We start from the raw sequence: 16,018 nt of genomic DNA on the forward strand, positions 1-16,018 counted from the left end.
ACGGGGAATTATTTTTTCATTACTGATAGAAAATTTTTGTGTCACTTTCATTTTGCAATGAAGTGACGTGAAAATTAAGTATCGCGAAAATTAGGATGCGTGAAAATTAAGTGAGTACATAAGAAGCCTTTGGGGGAATATTGGCCGTTTAATAAGCTTTATGGAAACAGTCTATTTAGTCATCAAATGTAAATAGAATCAAAAAGCCCAAACTGTCGCAATCTCGTACCAGAACAATGAATACAATACACCAAAAACTGGAAATCGACTCTGCCAAATTTTCGTCTTTAATAAGACTTCTTCAGGGCAGACTGAAGAAGGTGAATTGTTACAAGCTTATTTACATCAGAATAGTGGCGCGAGACGCAAAAACATTAAAACTGACAAAAACGCGCATTTTCTAGAATAGCGCGCGCTATGGATAAAAAGAATTTACACATCTCTACGTGGGTTCCTACTACAAAAAAGTCATCACTATTAAGACCCCGCGGGTAGATAGACTTAAGCTGATAAGCCCACTGGCCTTCCCTTTCCCTAAGCTGAGCCTCAGAGTTACACTTATCTATAAGTTGTGTCATTGATGTCATTGCGACAATCATTTAGGTCTTAATAATGTTATGGTACAACTTATAGATAAGGGTAACTCTGAGGCTCAGCTTAGGGAAAATCGCGGAAATAAAGTGTCGTGAAATATTGCCATCTCAAAATCGCGAAATTTTGATGTCACGAAAATTAAGTGTAATAAGGTAGGTAAAATGTTGATTTCCTATTGATTTTTCTGAAGCCATAAAAAAATTCACTAAAACCGAAGGGGGGTTGACAGGTATGTAGTTATTTATCAAAAAGTGTAAGATTTTTCTTTATGCAATCTTTCAAATAAAGGGAAGACTGCATTTTTGTGGTCTAAAGGGCTTGTTTGTGCGGCCTATGACCATATCTAGCCATACGCCTGCCTTCCCAAATTTACACATCTGACAGCATTAGAAACTTTAATCATGAAGAAAACTTTCAGTGAGATGCCAGAAACAAATGTTACTTTTTTATTAGTAACAACAAGATTGACACAATCAAAATTATTACATAAACATAATACTTTTTGGTATTCTATTTTTCTTCTCTGACCTTTTGAATTGCATGACAACAAAAATACAGGTTTATATATAATATTTATATTAGTTGGTTTTCAGTGACCAGAATTTGTTGTAGATCTTTCGCACAGCTCAAAATCATTTGAAAACCAGGTAAGCCTAATATGGTACCATGGGATAATCTCAATGACACAAAAATATATTACCGCTAAATTATCGATTAACAATCATCAAATTCATAAATACTATGCCAAAATCAAATGGTTTTAAAGCTGCATTGTCACCAGTTTACTTCCTGTCGATTACGTAACAATATCCGGTCATTTTTAACGGAAAACGCAAAAAATATTTCAAAATATTGAAAGCAGTGTGTTTATTGGAAGTTTCTTTGAGGATCTGATTGATAACTTAGAGCGGATGGCCTGTTAATATCTCAGATTTTAATAGATTCTTTTGTCTTTCAACGGTTGAGGTTTCAGTCGGACCTCCGGAAGTTAACTGGTGACAATGCGGCTTTAAGATCCTTAACGAACATAGCTTGACCTGCTGTAGTCTCCTCGAATGTACTCATACTCCACCGTCCTGACTGCATCAGTAATGAAAACCTGTTCCCCACTCTTAGCACGTTTCTTGATCAAGACTCGCAGTATAGCAATTGGAAAGAGCATTACCACACAGGCAACAGCCAATCCACGGAAGAGATTCCTCGCCCCATACTTCTCATAGCAGTGTCCACCAATAAAGGAGCCAAGACACCAGCCAAGCCCAAAATGTGTGGAGTAGACAACGGTCTGGAGGGTCGCAGAGAGGCCTTTGGGTGCGGTTGCAGAGGCGTAGGTGGTACAAATGATCTGCATAGCACAGTAAGTGAAGCCATGGGGAATTTCAACTAGAAGTATGAGCCAAGGAGAATGCATAAAGGAATAAATCACCAATTGGATACCATATACAATGCATACTAAAGCCATAAACCAGGTGATGCCAATTCTACCCTCTAGCACATTTCCTGGATAGTAGAAAAAAGCCTGCGAGAGTGACATGATGGTCTCCGTCAAGCCCACGTTGAACTGTGTTCCTCCCAAGTCTTGGACAAACCAGTAGACATACCATGTAGCGGCCGAATTGATCAGTCCAAGAAGAACTGCTACTACCAGGAAGACAAGCACTGGACCAGACTTAAGCAGATTCTTCAACTGATCCAAAGGAAACTCGTTCCTTTCCTTCATGATGACATTAAACTTCATGATAGATGTCACAGAAATCATGAAGATACCACCTCCTAAGTACATGAAAAATGACGTCATGTAGTTTGGCGTCCAAGATGAGACACCATTGTTGCCGATTCCAAAATAGTCCATGCCAGCTGTTTTGTCCATAGCAAGCCCAGACAGCAAAGAGCCCAGGGAAAATCCAAGCGCATCAAACATTCTTTGCTTGCCAAAATTTTGGCTGCCTTCCCAGTATGTGACGGTTGCATCCATGACAGGTAAAATAGGCGCATAGAAAACATCTCCACACAGTACAATAACCAGTAACAGCCAAAATGTCTGACTATTAGTTAGATAAGGGTGGTATTTGCTGGCTTCTAATACGCCATCCATCAAAGCTGTAGTGTTGTGACCTTTAGTCGGACTAACAGGTTGCGTGACATTCATTCTTGCGGTGTCATACTCGTGAACAGCAAGCACCCCGGTCAATGAGAAGTAGATTATTACGCTTAACACTATGTTCATAAGTAAAATACACCGATACCTTCCAGTTTTGTCAGCGATTATTCCCCACATTGGTGCGGCGAGTAGACGAACGAAAGGTCGTAGGCCGATAAGGACACCCGTTTGGGTCGCACTCATTCCCATGTAGCGAAAAAACACGGACATGAAAGTGAGAATCGTCGCCGCAGAAAGTTGCTGGGCGAAATAGAACACTTTGTACCGTAATGTAGAGCGATTGATAGAACAGAAGCGACTCAGTTTAGACCGATGTGCCTGCTTTTTGAAGGTGACAGTCTTTGGGGCATTCAGTAGTTCCATCTTTTCTTCGTCCATGGCTTGGTAAATTATTGCGGTCCGCGAGATAAAGCGATATGTAAGAGAACGTGGTTGAATGGAGTGTGAGGCTAAACACAATTTTGAAATATGTTTTTAAAATAAACCTGTTTTACGTGTCGTTTGATCAAGTTTTGTGACTAATACACTGGTTTGAGTGGGCGAAAATCCGGTTTCCCCTTGTTTTAGCGGCAGTTTCGTACCTCGTGGGAAACAGTTTGCCACGGGCAGAGAGGAAAGTGCGCCCACGATATAATTTTCGGGACAGCGGATGGTTAAATAATTACTGCGACCACATCAGGTCTCCCAAATGCAACAACTCAATAAAAGTATTGCGAGAAATGTAAAGAACTATATGGGGGTGAAGGGGGTGCAGCACCCCCCCCCCTCACAACGGCCGAAAGTCCTATTACTTGCGGTTCTCAATAGACGTGCTATTTGTAGACAAAACTATAAAGCATAAACTATATCACTCTGGTAGTTAGATCTGACAATAAACGTCCCGTGGAGATACTGCAAAGGCAAAGGCATTTTTTGCGGGTGTTCAGATTTTTATCAGAGAACTACCTCCACCACCCCCCCCCCCCCCCCCCCGGAAACATTTAGTCCACTTTATCGGATTTCGCACCCCCCCCCCCCCCAAGAAAAATCCTGGGTACCAACATTGGCTATAGAGTGGTAGCTCTATGAAATACCCTCACACCAAAGTTTGCACATGTTTATTTTATTTTCATTACACTCTCTTTTGCTCCTTTGTTCGCATATTGTTACTTTACATTTGTCTAACATACATACTTTCCTCGAGCACCCATGTAGCATTTGCTGCCTGTTACATCCTCTACCTATGTTTTTTCATCCCCTATTTAGTCGTCCTTATCACGTTCTCCACACAACATTCCCTACCCTTACTGCGTTATCTCCCGATATTGTGGTGACAGCCTCGCCATCCATCACACGGAACTTTTTTTAAACCATCACCACACTTGATCACGGGAGGGACGTTAGGGGGTCTAGTTACCGCAATCAAATAATACCGCCAAAATTTTCGAAAATATCGCATTCCACACAGAAGGACGAGGTTTTGAATAGCATGCCCGACATTCCGTTGACACCGCAATATTTTTTTACAGCAATACCGTCGTTTAAAAAGCAAAATCTCGCATTTCGCAGTGTTTTGAAATACCATCCAATACCATTGAAAATGCATCACCGCATGCAATCTCTTGCAAAAAGGGCCCATACCGCAATACCGCAAAACCCAACGTCCCCCTCCCCATCACACGCTTAATCTACTATTATAAACGATAATTTCTACTTATTCTTTTACCTTACAACTTTTATCACACAATAATCCATGATCCATATATCTCTCACAATACAGCCTCTATCGTTTTCCCTCTTTAACCAAATAACACACGTTATCTGTATATCTTTCATCATACAGCAGTCCTCCCTTACGCAACCACCTTCAATACACCGTCTCAACAAAATAACCCCCCATTACTTATTTCTCTCCCCTTTTTTTAATAAAATTTCCGACCACTTTGTCCGAGGCTTCCTACCTTATCAACTTGATTTACGAAATAATAGAATAGTTTATTTATTAGATAAAAGGTCCTTAAAACATACATTGCAATATAGTACTTATACATTTTTTAATTTCCTTTACACTCAGATATAGTTCTTTACATTACCCCTCTCGCAATTTTATTGAGTTGTTGCATTAAACGTCGGAGGCCTGTGGTCGCAGTAATTGATTAACCATCCGCTGTCCCTAAAAATCTATCGTGGGCGCTCTTCCCTTCCCGCCCGTGGCAAATTGTTTCCCGTACCTCGTACCCAGACGCCGAGCGATGCATTTTGGATGACGTGGATGCGCTTCAGGGTTCCTGTGGATGCCCCGCTAACGACTGTGTACGAGTTGTTTTAGCGGTTTTAGCTAGTCACAAACTAGAACCTGTTTTAACAGGTATTACCTATTACTTTAATTGAGAATTCAGTGCGTGAAATACTCTATAGAACGATTTTATCAAACGATAAAATATTGTTACGATACGTTTACATTTGCGTTTGTTAGCCGTAGAAAATCAATGATGACGGTACAATGCACTTTCTTATGACAAGGTTCGAATCCACAGTCAGAAAATAAATCAAGGTTGCCTTTAAACGAGACAAGAGGACATTTTGTACAATTGAACATTAAAACTTTGTACCAAACTAGATATATTTTAATTATCACCTGTTTGTACACTGTTTAAAATATCCAACGAGAAACCAACAAATAAGCTTACTTCTCTCGTGACGAAGATGTTAGCGCGACTTTTGCGCTGCCTGGCTGCCTCGCCTACCACAGGCAACCAGTGCCATAATGGTTCTTTCTGTTCAAAATTCGGAACGGATCAAAAGTGGCAAAACCCTTTTTTTCTTATATCTAAATAAAAAATCTGGAGTAATTTTTTTGACAGTGAATATTTGATTTCAGTTTTAAGAAATTGAAGCTCACGGTAGTTATTTATTAAAGTTTAAATGCTTGAACACTGAATTAAGATCAAAGTATCTTACACTTATAAATAATGATTCAATTTTAAGACGCGAAATAAACTGTACAGTATTAATGGTTATGCTGAAATGAAGATTGGACTATCAGACTTGCTTGGTTGCACAAAAAATATCAAGGACTCATTTGAAATTCAAATTTCTCTAAACATCCGGAGTCACTTCTTGCCTACATTCAAACATGCAACGTGAAATTGACGAAAGCTAAAAAAAACAACTGGAAAAAAGACAACTTTTGCTGGGTTAGTAAATACTTTTTTGAAACTTATTCTAATTTGTAAATTATTTCGCTGTGACCCTGTGTTTCTGTTGGTGTCTGTTTGTTCCGCCATTCTCAACACAGCTGAGATTACATAAATAATGAACTCTTTACTGAAAGAATATCCAAAAGTAGAGGTTTATGTATAGCATGGACAGCAACTGATAGTGCAAAAGGCAAAAACCGTGAGGTATTCCAGGAAAAAGGAAACGCGAAAAGACAGGAATCGAATTTCTCAGTCGTTATCTCACGCGTGGGCATAGTATTATCTTTGTGCTTCATAACAAAATAGCGATTACAAATAGAATTATTTCATTTGTACTATTTAGAGAAGATATAGCCGGGAAACTAATTATTTACCCGTTTCTACAAGGATTTTCGGAAGACAGGTGTTATGTTACAAGTTTAGCTTAGCTCAGTTTTTTCAGCTTAGTTTAGCTCAAACACTTACAGTAAAATATGCGCAGGAGAGCAAGATTATTTGCATTCAAAAATTATACTTTATTAAATCTAAGAAAGCAGATCTCTGAAAGGAAACATTTTTAAAGCTCTTATAGAACGAAAATGGTCGTTGTATTTGCTGCTGTAAAAAAAAAAAAAAGAACGAAATAAAGCTATTTAGAAAAGATATTATTCAAGTAAGCTACGCTTCAGTCTGTAGCCAAGCAACATTTTAGAATTTTAAGGACGTATTTCCTAAAAATAAATGTTAACGAAATTAAATCAACCCGTAAAATAACCAAATGCGAAAAGCCAATAAGTGCATTGATGACTGAAAACCCATTTAAATGCAGGTCATAGTAAAGAAGATCACGAAACGGCTGAACCGGTGAAATATTGCTTCCCTAAGAACCCTTATTAAGAAATTATTTTGTTATCTGGTAATGGAGAAGGTTATCCATGGTATGTGTGACCCGAAGAGGAAATCTCTTACGCTTTCCACAGCTTATTGTGTTTTAAATGCTATGATTATCTTCTTTAGCCATTAGCAAACCTCGGTAGAATGGCTGAAGAGGTGACACAGCTCGAAGGCAACTCAGAACAGTCCTCCCTTATAACAGCTAGTGACGATGATGGCTCATCATCTGGGAAAAAGTCGTGGGAACTCCAGCCCGTATCCGAGTACAGTACGATGGACCTCGATAGAAGCATGTTTATGTCTAACACGACTACGTAAGTATCCGAGTACAGTACGATGGACCTCGGTAGAAGCATGTTCACGTCTAACACGACTTCGTAAGTATCCAAGAGTATCCGAGTGCAGTACGATCGAACTCGGTAATAGATGTTTATGGGACTTCCATATGTCGCAAAGTCGCACACGATTGCAAGCGATCGTGTGCGATTGTATGAAAACCAGCCTTCAGTGATGCGCTGCTATCGAATCGAACCTGCATTCTATTGTTTCTCGATAAAAAGTGGAAATCCGATAACTCTTCAGGGGCTAATCCAGGATTCCCCAAAGAGGAGGGGAGGGGGGACCAACCCAAAGGAGGGGGCATCAATATATAAAACATAACGAACTTTCTTATCCACCCCATACCCCACTGTCTCTCTCACGATTTACCTGAATATAATAATCAATTCGAAAAACTCGTGCTTCCCATCTGATTTCAGGAGCTTCACTTCCTTGATGCACCTGATCAAAGGCTGTGTTGGTATCGGGGTCTATGGCATGCCCCTTGCCGTGGCTTACGCGGGCTTGCTGGTAAGGCTTCCTGATGGAAGATTTCTACCATATTTTACCACTTCACCAAACTGCTTTATCCCCTTTTTTCCAGATGGGACCGGCGATACTTCTTCTCGTGGGGATCGTGTCAGTTCACTGTATGCATCTTCTTAAGCGGTGTGCGCACCTACATAGCGAAAAGTGAGTATACTAGATCAGTATCTTGCATTGCGCGCATGTTTATGTGCGAAAATTGAGTTTACTAGACCAGTATCTTGTATTGTGCGCTTGTTTATGTGCAAAAAGTAAGTATACTAGACCAGTATCTTGTGTTGCGCGCATGTCAATCGTGCTAAAAGTGAGTTTACTAGACCCACATCATGAATTGCGCGCATGTTAATCGTGCTAAAAGTGAGTATATTAGAGCAGTATCTTGAATTGCTCGCATGTTAATCGTTCGAAAAGTGAGTATATTAGACCAGTATCTTGTATTGCGCGCATGTCAATCATGCAAAAAGTGAGTTTACTAGACCAGTATCTTGCATTGCGCGCATGTTTATGTGCAAAAAGTGAGTATACTAGACCAGTATCTTGTATTGCGTGCATGTCAATCATGCAAAAAGTGAGTATACTAGACCAGCATCTTGTATTGCGAATATGTCAATCATGCAAAAATGAGTTTACTAGACAGGCATCTTTCATTGCGTTCATGTTTATGTGCAATTAATTTTTGTCTTTAAACTGGTTGATTTCAAATTCACTGATACATTTCCTTTTTTAGGACTGGCTCGATCTGTATGGATTACGCGCAGCTGGCTGCGAAGTGCACAGAAGTATATTTCCCCAACAAAGGCAACGTTTCCAGGTAACTCCCAAAGAGCGTTACAACAAATGTTGACTTGAAGCGTCGAAATATCTGTTTATTGATGAAATCTAACTACCTTATTCTGTTTTATTTTCGCGCGTACTTAAATTCTCGATTTAAAATAATTAGCGAAAACTAAAGACCACGAACATTACTCTCGAGAAATTTAATGGATATGGAAAAATTTGTCACAGAGATTGAAGGTTCTATTGAGATCCCCCTAGTAAGGACATGTAACGAAACTATCAATAATGGCTCTAATAATGGTTCGAGGAATGAGAACAATTTTCCATCGCTGAACCGCTTAGAAACAGCTTGTTGGTTTTGTTTCAAAGTATTAGTCCTGTCTAGTTGTTGGTCAAACGTCTTTTTTTTAACGAGAAATGAAGTAACTTGAACTTCGTATTCGCGAAATTATATTCCCTCCAAACATAATTTTTCTCCGCTTTCGCGAAATCAAAGACTCGCGAATTGTGCTAAGAAAATTGCAAAAGACGCGCGAAAATAAAAAAAGAATAAGATATACTGTTGGAATTGTATTACATGACCAAATAGTACACAGAAACGATTTTATTATGAATATGGTTAGACTGATATTTCCTTATCATAATATTGCCATATATACTAAAAATCTTCTATAAATTTCTAGGGTAGTTGTGAATGCCTTTCTCGTGTTCACGCAACTCGGGTTCTGCTGTGCCTATGTGGTATTCATCACGGACTCTATAAAACAGGCAAGTATCCACTCTCACTCCCTTCTTCACTCCCTCGGTCTCCTCTTCCCTTGGTGATCTCAGTACCACCCACAAGCCACCCCACCCCCCAATACTTTCTTAATGTTTCTGTATTGCCCCTCCCCAATATTTTCTTAATGTTTCTGTATTTTGCCCCCCACCCCCAATATTTTCTTACTGTTTCTGTATTGTGCCCCCCCCCCAATATTTTCTTAATGTTTCTGTATTGTGCCCCCCCCAATATTTTCTTAATGTTTCTGTATTTTGCCCCCCACCCCCAATATTTTCTTAATGTTTCTGTATTTTGCCCCCCACCCCCAATATTTTCTTACTGTTTCTGTATTGTGCCCCCCCCCCCAATATTTTCTTAATGTGTCTGTATTGTGCCCCCCAATACCTTCTTAATGTTTCTGTATTGCGCCCCCCCCCAATATTTTCTTAATGTTTCTGTATTTTGCCCCCCACCCCCAATATTTTCTTACTGTTTCTGTATTGTGCCCCCCCCAATATTTTCTTAATGTTTCTGTATTGTGCCCCCCCCAATATTTTCTTAATGTTTCTGTATTTTGCCCCCCACCCCCAATATTTTCTTAATGTTTCTGTATTTTGCCCCCCACCCCCAATATTTTCTTACTGTTTCTGTATTGTGCCCCCCCCCCCCCCAATAATTTCTTACTGTTTCTGTATTGTGCCCCCCCAATATTTTCTTAATGTTTCTGTATTGTGCCCCCCCAATACTTTCTTATGTTTCTGTATTGTGCCCCCCCAATATTTTCTTAATGTTCCGTATTGTCCCCCCCCCCATTATTTTCTTAATGTTTCCGTATTGTGCCCCCCCCCAATATTTTCTTAATGTTTCTGTATTGTGCCCCCCCAATATTTTCTTAATGTTTCTGTATTGTGCCCCCCCCCCCCAATATTTTCTTAATGTTTCTGTATTGTGCACCCCCAATATTTTCTTAATGTTTCTTTATTGCGCCCCCCCAATACTTTCTTAATGTTTCTGTATTGTGCCCCCCCCCCAATATTTTTTTAATGTTTCTGTATTGTGCCCCCCCCCAATATTTTCTTAATGTTTCTGTATTGCGCCCCCCCAATATTTTCTTAATGTGTCTGTATTGTGCCCCCCAATATTTAATGTTTCTGTATTTTGCCCCCCCCCCCCATATGTTCTTAATAGTTCTGTATTGTGCCCCTCCCCCCCCCCCAATATTTCGATATCTTCTACGGTACTGCTCTCTCCTTTCGTTCCTTCTCATATTCCTTTCCCTTTTTATTTTCTCTCTCTATATTCACCTCTTTCCCTTTCCATCTCCAAATAATAACCAAGACCGAGGACTTCCATTCATATCGCTTTATACGCCACAACTCATCCGCATCAAGCCCCTTTTCTCCCCCCTCCCCCTTTTCTCCCCCCCTGTAGCCTTCAGACTAGCCTATATTTAAAGAATGTCGTTCACTTTTTGTTATTGTTTATCATTGAAAATACATCGGTTTATTTACAAGGAAACTTACAAATAGCAATCTACGAATAAAGTCTGTTAAGTTATTGGCACTATTTGGTTGAAAATATCTTGGTTGGTTTCTTGTGAATAAGCCGATGAAAATGGATACTTTGTGCCACTCGGCATTGAGCGGGAGAATAAAATAAAATGGCGGCGTGATTGGCCTTCTTCAAATCAAACGACAATAAGAATAAGCCCATGTTCCTCCTTGTATTCCAGGCTGCCGATGGTTCCGTGGACCTCGATGTTCGCATCTGGATGGTGATCGTTTTCCCGTTCTTGGTTCTCTTCTCCTTCATCCGCACACTCAAATTCTTGGTCATTGTTTCTGGCATCTCGAACGTCATTACCATATTTGGAATCGTGGGTGCACTTAACTATGCCAGCACCACGCTACATGATACTAAAAGCTTACCGCTGTTCGCAAACTGGTCAACGCTGCCATTGACGTTTGCGCTCTCGGTGTATGCTTATGAAGGGATAGGCGTGGTAAGTTAGACTCGCGTCTTGGGTATTTCTCAATTGTCCACATGTCCATCTTTACAGTTGTAGTCCACTCACGTATTGGTCTCAAGAGAGATATGATGATATTAATAGAACAGTTTACGTCAAATTAGAACAAACTTTTGGTTATATCTCGATTAGTCCACATGTCCATTTATACAGTTGTAGTCCACTCATTTATTGGTCTCAAGCAACTAACCACCATATTTGGCTGTGGCAAAATAAAAAAGTCGTGTTACTGTTCCTAAAACCTACAACGACACAAAGGAATGTTTATGTTATTCTGAGGTTCATAGGTTGTCACCCGTTTCATTGCCATACTGTTTCTGTGTTCACTTGATACTTGTTTGATTTGACTCGACCAAATACCAAATGTTAGATCCGTCACGTTACAACATGTCTGTGCTAAGTGACCATGAACATGGCACACCTTGATCACGTGCTGATTAACTTATCACACGTGCTTAGCATGTTTTGATTACGTGCTCCACTACTTGATGAATATACCTTGATCACGTGACTTACCTGATCAGGTGATTAGCATACCTTGATCACGTGCGTTCAATGCTTGATCACGTGATTGTCCTATGAACAGGTCCTTCCCGTGGAGAACATGATGAGAACGCCACGTGACTTCACCTGGGTGTTGAACCTCGCCATGAGCGTCGTGGTCATACTGTACCTTGTCGTAGGCACGATGGGATACATCTCGTGTGCCGCGATGTGCAAAGGGAGCTTCACGCTCAACTTACCCGACACTCCGTAAGCAAACATTCACCACTTTTTACACTCACAATCAAATCTCTTTTGCGGACAAAGATATAATCCTTTACGACTCAAAACTCCTAACTCAAAAAATCAAAACTCCCGTCATTACCAGGGGCGGATACATGAGTTCCAAAAAGGGGGGTGGGGCAAAGTAAGGGTTTCAAAAAAGGGTGGGCCGGCTTATGGTTCTTCCGTGGATACTCTAAGATTTTCTGTTATTTTTAAGCCAATAATCTGAAAATAACGGAGGGGTGGGGGTTCTGCTAGGCCCATCCCTTGATCCACCTCTGATTACGGACACTCGTTACTACGGGCACTAGAATACACTTGAATGATGAGGGTTGGTATGCAGTGTAGTTATGGCTACTGGAATGAGCCGGGTTTTTTTTTCTTACCAAGCTGTTCGTAAAACTGTTTCACAAAAAGTTAAAAAAACATTACAAGAAGGCCGTAAAAAGACTCTGCCCTACAAAAGCTGCACAAATAGTCACATAACAGAAAACAGACGAAACTCTGTACATTCCTTATCAGAGGCAGGCGCGTTCCAAAAATCGGCCAAGGGAGGCGCACACGGTGATAGGTATCATATGGAAAAGGCATAGCATTTAAAAATTAATTTTCAAATGCTATGCAAGGAATTTCTTATTAAGAAATGACCCACTTTTTGTCCGCCAGGGGGAGGGGGGGGGGGGGGTGTGCCCCCCCTGTGTACGCGCCTGGAGAGAAACTTGTGTGTTGGCGTGGTGAAGTTGGGAGTTTGGGGTGTTCGGGTGCGTGACACCTGCCCTAATAATTAGCTACACGGTATCACCTTACCTGTCTAGTATCCACTCTAACTATATAGATAGCCAAAAGATTGTTGCATTTAAGTTGTCTTGATATTATATTCATTTTTTCTTTTCAGTTTTTATACGACTCTGAAGTTATTGATCGCCGGCTCGATGTTCCTGACGTATTTTCTTCAGTTTTACGTACCTGTCGAGATCCTTTTGCCATCTGTCTTAAAGCGCGTTTCCAAGAAGTATCAAACGGTCGCCGACCTTGGCTTTCGCACATCCTTAGTCCTTGTCACAGGTGAGAAATGACAAAGTGACCTACCCGGGGGTAATGCCTACATTTTAATAGAGGTACAGAGGACACTTTCAATGTGCCTTAAAGTGCAAATAAAACCAGGCAAGATTTTGGCTCTTTCATGTTTTGGAGAATTTGACGGATAACAATAAATGAATATAAATTAAAAAATACAACACTTCTTAAAACGGTTGTCCACCTGAATTGACAAGGAGGAAGTCTCGAGAAAGGGATGGCTTGTGGGTGGTACTGAGATCACCAAGGGAAGAGGAGGCCGAGGGAGTGGGAGTGGATATACTCAGATCACCAAGGGAAGAGAGGATGCCGGGGGAGTGAAGAAGGGAGGAGTGAGAGTGGATACTTGCCTGTTTTATACAGTCCGTGTTACGTGACTCTTTATGTAAACTTTCTGCCAAGAAGCTGCCGCGTTATCTGATTTTTAACTTCCCGCTGTAACAGTCTGTGGTACACCTGATATTCTCCACTTGCAAAAGTGAAACTATAGTGAGTCAGGTGACTTTTCTAGTGTTGGGAATGTCTCTTTCACTGGACAACTTCAGTTCTTATTACATATGTTTATCCTAAAAAGGGGGTCACATGTACCATTTAGGCTCCCTTGTCTAACGTTACTCACCCAGTTTCCAAGTCGAATTCAACGTATTAATAATCACGCTTTTCTTGATTTTTATTCAGTTGTTCTCGCCGCCTGTGTTCCGCGTTTGGAAGACGTGATTGCTGTCATTGGCTCTCTCGCGAGTACAACACTATGTATGACTTTCCCCGCCGCGATGGACATAGCGAGTCTGCGCATGTCTTCAAAGCTCACGTGGTACCTATTGCTCAAAGACATTGTCATCATTCTTATCGGCATTACAGGGTCCGTGACTGGTCTCTACATGTCCATGGCCAAACTTATACGATTCTGGTCTCATGGTGCCAAAGTGGATTTGTAATTAGAAATGGGTTCAATTTTCGTCCTGAGAACGCAGGAGTCTGGGATGTAGCTAGTTATTTTGAAAGAGGGATAGAAAGGAAAGTAGCGATGGAGTGGTAATGCTAGGATAAGTATGTAGTGCATCTTACTCGAGAATTCGATGAGCTATTATATCCCCTCTTTTTCATTTGTTATGGTTCGTTCTGTTGATCAGGGCGAGAAGGAAGGGAAGGAGAGATATCATTGTACATAAAGGTGCTACTTAATTAAAATATCTCGAATGATTCCAAGAAACATAAATGCAGCATTCATTACTTTCTGTGGGAAATGTCAAAGAAGCGGATAGTATAATAAAAGCAATGGACGCCCGCGAAAGACAAAGTCACAGAGAATAGCCCGAAACAAACAAAAACACGGAGAGTAGGGCACAACAGAGAAAGCCACGGAAAGTAGCGCGCAATAGACAAAGACACCGAGAGTAGCGCGCAACAGACAAAGCCACGGAGAGTGGCGCGCAGCAGACAAAGACACAGAAAGTAGCGCGCAATAGACAAAGCCACGGAAAGTAGCGCGCAACAGACAAAGCCACCGAGAGCAGCGCGCAACAGACAAAGCCACGGAAAGTAGCGCGCAGCAGACAAAGACACAGAAAGTAGCGCGCAACAGACAAAGCCACGGAAAGTAGCGCGCAGCAGACAAAGACATAGAAAGTAGCGAGCAACAGACAAAGCCACGGAAAGTAGCGCGCAACAGACAAAGCCACCGAGAGTAGCGCGCAATAGACAAAGCCACCGAGAGCAGCGCGCAACAGACAAAGCCACCGAGAGTGGCGCGCAACAGACAAAGCCACCAAGAGTAGCGCGCAACCGACAAAGCCACGGAGAGTAGCGCGCAACAGACAAAGCCACGGAAAGTAGCGCGCAACAGACAAAGCCACGGAAAGTAGCGAGCAACAGACAAAGCCACCGAAAGTAGCGCGCAACAGACAAAGCCACCGAGAGCAGCGAGCAACAGACAAAGCCACCGAGAGTAGCGCGCAACAGACAAAGCCACCGAGAGTAGCGCGCAACAGACAAAGCCACCGAGAGTAGCGCGCAACAGACAAAGCCACCGAGAGTAGCGCGCAACAGACAAAGCCACCGAGAGTAGCGCGCAACAGACAAAGCCACCGAGAGTAGCGCGCAACAGAGACGGCACTTCTGAAAGTCAAGAGCGACATCTCCTAAATATGAACAAGCAGCATGTCACTCTGCTCGTTCTACTTGACTTGAGTGAAGCCACAGGGAGTGGCGTGCATCAGACAAAGCCACGGACAGTGACGCGAAAAAGACAAACAGCGGACAGAGTAGCGCGCAACAGATAGGAACTGCATTGCATTTTATTTTAGTAAGCAAACGAAAGATACACCAATAAGGGCCGGAATGTTCACAATAGCTCCACTAACTCATCCAGTACCCCCTGCTTACAATATAAAACAATTACTAGTTCTAGTATGAGCGAGATCAGTTAAAATTCCATCATTGGTTAGTGTTCCCAACGAAAGACAGTATTCACCCAAAGTTATTCACCCAAGTTATTTTGAAAGAGGGATAGAAAGGAAAGTAGCGATGGAGTGGTAATGCTAGGATAAGTATGTAGTGCATCTTACTCGAGAATTCGATGAGCTATTATATCCCCTCTTTTTCATTTGTTATGGTTCGTTCTGTTGATCAGGGCGAGAAGGAAGGGAAGGAGAGATATCATTGTACATAAAGGTGCTACTTAATTAAAATATCTCGAATGATTCCAAGAAACATAAATGCCATAAAGTACCTCCTGCTTACAATATAAAACAATTACTAGTTCTAGTATGAGCGAGATCAGTTAAAATTCCATCATTGGTTAGTGTTCCCAACGAAAGACAGTATTCACCCAAAAATCTTGATGATTGATGGGCTGTTCTCTGAGCAGGCAAACGCACGGAACGTGAGTCATACCCACTGATATATGGCTGGATGCGCTAATCATACAGCATTCCTGC

The 16,018-nt window shown here is 41.4% G+C and overlaps 2 protein-coding genes across 2 annotated transcripts; one reads left to right on the top strand and one right to left on the bottom strand.

Moving 5' to 3' along the window:
* Positions 1-1,026: 1,026 nt before the first annotated feature.
* Positions 1,027-3,289, bottom strand: LOC5519293 (major facilitator superfamily domain-containing protein 6-A). Its single transcript, XM_001639073.3, has one exon. The coding sequence runs from the start codon at positions 3,131-3,133 to the stop codon at positions 1,613-1,615; it is 1,521 nt and encodes a 506-aa protein (XP_001639123.1). The 5' UTR covers positions 3,134-3,289; the 3' UTR covers positions 1,027-1,612.
* Positions 3,290-5,814: 2,525 nt separating this feature from the next.
* Positions 5,815-15,793, top strand: LOC5519292 (proton-coupled amino acid transporter 1). Its single transcript, XM_032364061.1, has 10 exons — positions 5,815-5,931; positions 6,931-7,121; positions 7,566-7,656; positions 7,730-7,818; positions 8,399-8,482; positions 9,132-9,216; positions 10,941-11,210; positions 11,821-11,987; positions 12,898-13,067; positions 13,758-15,793. The coding sequence occupies exons 2-10, from the start codon at positions 6,952-6,954 to the stop codon at positions 14,015-14,017; spliced, it is 1,386 nt and encodes a 461-aa protein (XP_032219952.1). The 5' UTR covers positions 5,815-5,931; positions 6,931-6,951; the 3' UTR covers positions 14,018-15,793.
* The last annotated feature ends 225 nt before the right edge of the window (positions 15,794-16,018 follow it).

Source organism: Nematostella vectensis, chromosome 10, assembly GCF_932526225.1.
Source record: "Nematostella vectensis chromosome 10, jaNemVect1.1, whole genome shotgun sequence".
Lineage (NCBI taxonomy): Eukaryota > Metazoa > Cnidaria > Anthozoa > Actiniaria > Edwardsiidae > Nematostella > Nematostella vectensis.